Consider the following 7,382-nt stretch of genomic DNA (forward strand, 5'->3'; position numbering starts at 1 on the left):
TTTAGGATTGTTTTCCCTGCTGATGGGCCAGTCGCCCCGGTTCTACTGGAACCAGGACTCCATCATCTGCTCCACCTCCAGCTGCTGTGGTTCTGAGTCACACCAGCCTGTTCCCCTCCTGGCCTGTGGGGGCGCTGCACCAAGAACCACTGAAGGAAACGACACAAAAGCCTCTGAAGACACTGAGAGCAACTTCCTTCTTCACCAGATGGAAACAAGATGGAGGATTTTAGCGGTTGGAGGATTTCTCTTTAGGCTAAAGACCAGGAGCCATTTCTGCTGCTAGCGCTAGGCTAGCAGGTTAGCTTTGGTTGTATTTACCCAGAATGCCATGCGCTGTAGTCCACTTCCTGCTTTTGAGGTGGTCTCCGGTCCGTTTGCCGTTCACTTTCGAACCAAACCCAGACCAAGGTTTGGAGGGCCAGAGGTCAGAGGTCGATTAGCGTTCGCACCTCACCAACCGGACTTTGACTAGACAAACCAACTGGAGTTGGATTGAAGCGGATCAAACGCGGCTGGTGAAATGATGCAACCTGAAGTTGGTAATTGTTTTTCCAGAGTCAAAGGTCACCAAGAGCATCAGGTTCGTCTGCCATGCAGATCAGAGGAACCAATCAAATCAAATTCATGTCTACAACTGTTTATTCTGTCTGATGCCGTTTGCTCCCTATTCAAGTGATTTTATTACTGTATTTGATTTTATTAATTTTGTAAGGTGTCCTAGAGTGCAGAGAAAGTTTCCAAAAAATAAAATGGATTATTATCATTATTATTGCCATCAAGAAAGCCTCCAGCTCCAGGCCAGGAAAAGGTAAACGCCACTGAACACAAATCACATCAAACATGGAGTAAAGATAACCAGCAAGACTGGCTATGGACTCCATATGTTAAAATAATAAAGTAATAAAAGATAAAGCAGCTCAGATGTTATTCAAAATGTAACCATTTAAAGGAGGACAAGTCGAAGTAAATCACCACACAAGGTTTTTATGAAGAGAAAAAAAGCTACATTTCCTCTGAAATTCCAACAAAGTGTTTCTGCAGATCTTCTCTCCTGTCTTCTACCTGCTGGTTCAGGTGTACATGGAGAGGAACAGCCACTAAAATCACACAGAGGCAGATTATTAACCACCATCAGCGACCAGAATCATCAATGTTCAGATTTAATCTGGAAGTGACGTCAGTCCTGGAGCTTTCTTACCTCTGACATGGACAGAGTGACGTTTCTCCCATCCGACAGCTCCGTAAAGATTTCTGCAGAACAAGCAGAAGAAACCGGGTCAGGTTTACACCAGGCCGACCCAGGGTCAGGGGTCAACAAGTCTGCTCAGAGCTTCACTCACTGTTCATGCGGCTCAGGCGAAGGCTGAGGCTGATGAAGTTCTCCAGGGTCATGTGACCCGAGGTGGCGCCGTAGCGAACCGCCATCAGGTTGAGCAATTCATCGCTGATACTCATACCTGGAAAACAGCAAATGGCTTTAGCTCAGGGCTTTAGCTCAGAGCTTTAGCTGATGGCTTTAGCTCAGAGCTTTAGCTAATGGCTTTAGCTCAGGGCTTTAGCTGATGGCTTTAGTTTTAACTGCTTTAGCTACTGACTTTCGCTCAGATGTTAAGTCTTCAGTCTCATCCAGCATGACTGATCAGTCCCTGCTGTCCTCTGCACAGAAACATGAGGCTCCTTAACATTCTTGGATTTACCTGAGTCTCTCAAAGCTTTCCTCATCTCCGTCAGTGACAGCGTTCCCGTTTGGGAAACATCCATTTTTGCAAAAACTTGCTGATGAAAGGAAACAGGAACTATTTAATATCTGTTGACTAAAGCAGGACCATACTGCCCAGATTTCTCCTGGGCTTGGTTCTACTACCTTATATTTCGTAACCTTGTGCCACAGATAACCAAACTCCTGACTGTCCAGCTTCCCGTCTCCAGATTCCTGTTGAATGAGCTGTTAAGGTAACAAGAGTTTACTCTGTAAGCAGTGAAGATGCTTCCATCCCAGCAGGATACATCCATCAGAGCCACCATGCTGCGACATGCGTCGATGCTGAAGCTTCCTGATATCAGGTCACCTGCAGGGAAAAGGTCAGAGGTTATTCATCTTAGCATCTTCATAAGCTGTGAATTACTGCCATTCATGTTCAAACCTTTCAGAAGCTGCTGCAGCAGCTCAGCGTCGACTTCTTCATACTGAAAACGGGAACATTTCAAATCACAGATTGAGCTGAACAGATCCACTTCATGGCTTTTGTGAATTTGATTTTTGGAGTCGTTGGCATGACAACAGACCGACTGGTTCCTCCTACAATGACTTTCAAACCTCAGGTTTTATTAAATTGGGTCAACTGCTTTTAGTAAATAAAAACGTGTATAAGTTTGAAATATATTGGATACATTTCTGCTAGTTTGTAAATGAGCTAAAAGCAAAGCTAATATTTAGCTTAGAGCTTTAGCTGATATTAAAAACATTTTATTTTTCCAGATAAATTCTTAAGCACTAATTTACTCAGCAGTTTTGTAAGCTTTCAGTTGAATAAAGTTCTACTTTTCAACTGTTAATTATTCAAGTAATTATGTATTTATTCTGCTGCAGAACGCTCATGTTCTCCACATGAAGGGGTGCAGCATACCAGATGACCATTATTTTTTACCCAGAATGCACCACTGTAGCTCTACAGTAAACAAAATCAGCAGCAGATTTAGCAAAACTCAGCAACTGTAAAACTGAAACCAGGAGAATCGGTGCCTAAAGCCAAACCTTACAGGAAGCTAAATCATGACAAATTTGATCCTGATGAGGGCAACACATCAGCACATATTGTCATTAACACATGGTCAGTAGCAACACCGTCAATAGTAGCTTTAGCATTACCCTTTGGTATAGTGCTTCAGTTTGGACTAAATACTGTGTTGGTGTAGCGCTTTAGCATTAGTGGAACTAATGTTTTAGTGTCAAAGCAGCTAGCATTTCAGTTAGCGGTGCTCACCACTGGAGGCTGCATTGGTCTAAAGCAGGTTACCTTGTCTGAGTACTGACGGAAGAGTAGCATTTTATTTTCAACATCCTGGCAGTTTTTCTCTTTCTTCACCTGTTAATGAAGCAGTTCAGAGAAATCTAAAGATTAAAACATCTCAACAACAGGATCGATAAAACGTGTCTGCAGAAACGAACCTTTCCAACTGGATTGTTAAAACTGTGTCCAGAGTTTTCACTGGGGAGAAAAAGATAAAAAAAGTTTCCACCATCTGAAGTCACAGATAAAAAGTTTTCACATCATGGACATCAAGCATTTATGACTGTCATTTTATTCCAGAGACAAATAAAAACCAAACAGGTCCAGAGAAACCAACCAGTGTCAATGAACTGGTTCTGAGGGCCCTGAGAACCTGGTCAGGGACCGTTCACCAGTTCACCCACCACAGCTCTGCTATCTTAGTCCGATAGGATGAATGATTAACGACCCAGTCCAGATTCTTCTGACGGGTTGATGCGCTGCACCCTGGAAATGTCTGGACCTACTAGCAGCAGGTCTCCTCCCGGGAGAAGATGGTCAGCAGGAAGGAGGCGGTCTGGTTGGGCTTGTCGGTGCACGGCACGATGACGTATTCTCCAGGCTTCAGCGTGAGGAACTCCGTCACTTCACGGGACTTCATCAACTTCCTGGTTTGGGCAACAGGTCTATGGCTGCTGAAGAACGACGCTGGGAACTTTCCGGCGCGTTTCTCATCCTGCAGGAAAATGAACATGCTTCGTTATTTCTGGAGCGGGTTCTGGGAGCCGTTACTCAGAACACACTTACTTTTTCTGACACCTTGAGGAAAATCAGTGGAAAATTGTCCATGTTGGAGACAAAAGAAAATGAAGAATTACAAACGTCTAACATTGAACAAAATGGAAAAATTGAGTTGCTGGTTTGATCCAGTTATGGAAGGTTGGGATATCATACTTCCTGTAGAAACATGTTTACCTCAAAGATGATGAAGCCGATGAAGAAGAGCTGCGCCAAACACCTGTTCCTCTTGTCTGGCTTCTGCATGAGAGACACCAGGGTGTTCTTGGTCTGAGAGGAGTTGGGTTTTCCATAGACCTTGATCCGATACTGGGGATTGGTCCAGAAAGTCTCTGGAATAACAGGAACGGGGAACTTTAACTGAACCAACGAAAGGAAAACATCGAGGCTCAGCAGTTTCTCTGCCAGGAGACTTTCACAGACTCAGAACCATAACAGCAACGTTTTACTGGAGCTCAGAGAAACGACCCAGAGCTCCACCTCTGGCTGTACGGGCCTCCGATAGCAGGTCAAAAGTCACGACTCCAGAGCAGAGATGTTGGGCCATGGTGGAGTTCTGGTTCCGGTTCTTACCTTTGTGGTTGATGTAGCCTCCAGCCGTGGTTCCTGCCACCCAGCGGTTCTCGTAAGTCGACGTCTTCCAGTGGCAGGCCGGGTCTTCGTCCAGGAAGTCGGGTCTCATGCCGCAGATTTCAATGTTGTTGTAATATCTGCAGCAATCCTCCAGGCTCATCCTGAACACATTTTCATATGCTGACTGTATTCTGTGCACTGGAGTGTTTTCAATAAATCAGAAACTAATATTTCACATTAATTCACAGAAGTTGTAACTTCAGTCTGTTTACCAAAACTCTCCATCATTCTCCACAGTGAGGCACTTTTCGCGTTCCTTTGTGCTGACGCTTCGCCACAGAGGAGACCTCGCAGAACAAGGAGGAAGCATTCATTTATTAGTTTCAGCAGAAACAACGAACTGTGCCAGCCGTGAGGTCTCACTTGTCGCTCCAGTCTCCGATCCATTCTCCGTGGCCCCAGGGGTTCCACAGGCGCACCAGGTTCACCGTCGTCTCCTGGCTCTGCAGCTGATTGGTCAGCATGGAAACCACACTGTCAGCACTGACATCAACTCCTCCAAGTTTGCCCTGAGATCTGCATTTGTATGTAAAGCTATTGATTCTCAGTTGCCATGGTTACCCTGTGTATCTGGGGTAACTGATCGATTTGGGCTGCATAGTGTTGAGGAAAATGGAATACTCTCTGTTTAAATAGTTAATCTAACCACATGTCAAAAAGGGAGTTTGAGTTAATGGTTTAATCAAAAACTATTGATGGGTAAGTTCTTAACTTACATGAAGGAAGCTCTGTCAAAGGCCTGTTTTTCTTATCAAAGAGGACAGGAGGCCATAAAATGATCATATAGGCAGGAAGGCAGTTTTCTTTGAAGGAGCCTGGGAGACAAAAGTTTCCTCTGTTCACAGAACGTCATAAAAGTCTTAGAACCCAACAGCTGGGAAACTGAATGCAACATAGAATATCTGTAAGGCACATCATCTGATCTTTGTAATCTCTAGTTGTTAGCAACATGTCTTGATTGAAATGGCCTAATTATAGTTTTCAGATTAATAACTTATTCTGCCTTATTGACCTTTATGTTACCTGTAGTTACAGCAGATGGTTTGCTAAGATCTTTTGAACTGCCCTTTGTCTGTGTGGGAAACAATCAGGAGAAGTTCCAGCTTCACACTGATCTGTGAAAAGCCATAAAACAGCAGGAGTTCAGGCCAGTGGAGGAGAAGCTCTGCTGCCACGTTGTTTAGATAAAGGAGACACCTGGTGTTTGATCTTGGAACAAGTTGTAGGGAGTTTCTCACTTTTAAGAGGGTCAGAGATAGCTCCTGGTTGGATGAGCAAAGATACGCCTTATTTGAAGAAATTAAAGATAAGAATACGCCTTTACTATAAAACTTTGTACACGGGAGTAGCAAATCAGATTTGCTTTTGCAATTCTCCAAAGACGTCTCTGCTTTTTGTTTGTTGTTTCCATCTTTTATCCATTTCTCAGGTAAATTCATGTGTTGTGATGTGCTGCTGTGGTGAAAGTATGCATCTGTCTTTAATAAATTATTGGGACTCTGCTCTGGGCATGAGAGTATATAACGAGTCAAAAAGTTTTAAAAAGCGTTAATAAGCTTTAAAATGTTCCTCTCCTAACAATAGGAATGAAAGTAAAAACTATTTTAATTAGGTTAAATTAGAGCTTTTCATGGATGAACTGACTGGGTAGAGATGAGCTAAAGGAGAACTCAGGCTCTGTTCAGGACAGCGTTACCTCTTTCAGACCCGTCACCGTGTAGGCGTGGCCCGGGACCAGTCCGTTCGGTAGCCTGTCGCCAGTAGTTGCTTCCTGATGAAGACACAGAAGCACAGGTCTTAGATTCTCCCTGGGGTCTCCATGGGTGTGATCCTTCCCCAGAGAACATATGGAAAACTTTAAGGGACGTTGAAGCGTCCGCTGTAGATGGGCCCCTGGTCCAACACACCGGAACCAGACGGCGTTCAGTCAGGCTCTCCATCCTGCTGATGACCTCGTTGTTTCTCTCAGGTGTGTTGGAGCAGAGACGCTTTGAGAGGAAGCTGGACACCGAACCGGAGCTGAGGACCGCTGGTCTCACTGCTGGTCTTTCAGGACTTTTATCTCCAGCAGTGAAATTTTAAATCAATCTGATCATATCTACATATCAGAACAAATGACCCTTCTTCATTTGATAATCAGCGACATTTGCCCTCCAGCATGGCGGCAGCCTTGTAGGAAAGACAGGTCAGTGTCTGCACAGCGTTCCCTGTTCGGGTCTGTATATTTTCTCACCGTTTTTGGGATGGTGCTGCAGCTCATGAACGTCCTGGAGCGTCCAGCTCTGCACAGGAGCTTCCAGAGATTAGGGGAAGGATCTGACAGCTGGATGCACATGTGGACACCGCCGGTGAAGTCCCTCATGGCCTCTGCCGGAGTCCCAGACGTCATATCCGCATAGGATCCACAAACCCTGCCATATTCAGGTAGGAGGTTATGTCTGGTGTCAAACAGTTCACCATCCTGTCTGAGAAACAGACCGCAGGTCTTTACATACTTGGCGTAGGCCTTCTCAAGCAAAGCGGGCCAGAATTCACACTCGTCTTTGGAACGGGCAAAGATGGGTTTCCTGTTGACTGTTGGCAGCTTGTCGTCAATCACCACATCCACCCACTTCCCAAACCTCCAGAACTGGAAGGAACATTTAGAGGCAGATGTTTGTCTCGGCAGACAGAGAGAGATACCTCGTCTGCAGAAGATGATTTAGCTTCAAGCTAAATGTTTAGTTGGCTTGCACACTAAATATTACATTTATTTAGCACTAAGCTAAATATTCTAACTAAACATTTAGTTTTTCTCTTGAGAGGCTCATGGCAAACTGAATAACCCACATTATTGCTGGGAATTATTGACTTTCCACCTGATGCCCCATGTGAGGCGCTATCAGTTCTCAGTGGTGGAGAAAGTACTCAAAGTAAAAGTACAAATACACAGACAAAAATGTACTCAAGTAAAAGTAA

At 44.5% G+C, this 7,382-nt stretch overlaps 1 protein-coding gene across 1 annotated transcript in view; it reads right to left on the bottom strand.

The window, feature by feature from the left end:
• Positions 1 to 930: 930 nt before the first annotated feature.
• Positions 931 to 7,382, bottom strand: part of LOC106937324 (calpain-A-like) — a 20,255-nt gene continuing 13,803 nt past the window's right edge. Inside the window, exons 6-23 of the mRNA XM_015018755.1 lie at positions 6,920 to 7,053; positions 6,658 to 6,835; positions 6,121 to 6,195; positions 4,788 to 4,873; positions 4,637 to 4,711; positions 4,365 to 4,525; positions 3,969 to 4,123; positions 3,801 to 3,812; positions 3,521 to 3,729; positions 3,173 to 3,212; positions 3,021 to 3,089; positions 2,148 to 2,190; positions 2,011 to 2,072; positions 1,868 to 1,936; positions 1,701 to 1,779; positions 1,344 to 1,460; positions 1,202 to 1,254; positions 931 to 1,100 (exon numbers count right to left, since the gene is read on the bottom strand). Coding sequence (XP_014874241.1) covers positions 1,074 to 1,100; positions 1,202 to 1,254; positions 1,344 to 1,460; positions 1,701 to 1,779; positions 1,868 to 1,936; positions 2,011 to 2,072; positions 2,148 to 2,190; positions 3,021 to 3,089; positions 3,173 to 3,212; positions 3,521 to 3,729; positions 3,801 to 3,812; positions 3,969 to 4,123; positions 4,365 to 4,525; positions 4,637 to 4,711; positions 4,788 to 4,873; positions 6,121 to 6,195; positions 6,658 to 6,835; positions 6,920 to 7,053 — 1,644 coding nt within the window. The 3' untranslated portion in view covers positions 931 to 1,073. The remainder of the gene's footprint in view (positions 1,101 to 1,201; positions 1,255 to 1,343; positions 1,461 to 1,700; positions 1,780 to 1,867; positions 1,937 to 2,010; positions 2,073 to 2,147; positions 2,191 to 3,020; positions 3,090 to 3,172; positions 3,213 to 3,520; positions 3,730 to 3,800; positions 3,813 to 3,968; positions 4,124 to 4,364; positions 4,526 to 4,636; positions 4,712 to 4,787; positions 4,874 to 6,120; positions 6,196 to 6,657; positions 6,836 to 6,919; positions 7,054 to 7,382) is intronic.

Source organism: Poecilia latipinna, unplaced genomic scaffold (genome assembly GCF_001443285.1).
Source record: "Poecilia latipinna isolate Pla-1442-1.1 unplaced genomic scaffold, P_latipinna-1.0 Scaffold2318, whole genome shotgun sequence".
Lineage (NCBI taxonomy): Eukaryota > Metazoa > Chordata > Actinopteri > Cyprinodontiformes > Poeciliidae > Poecilia > Poecilia latipinna.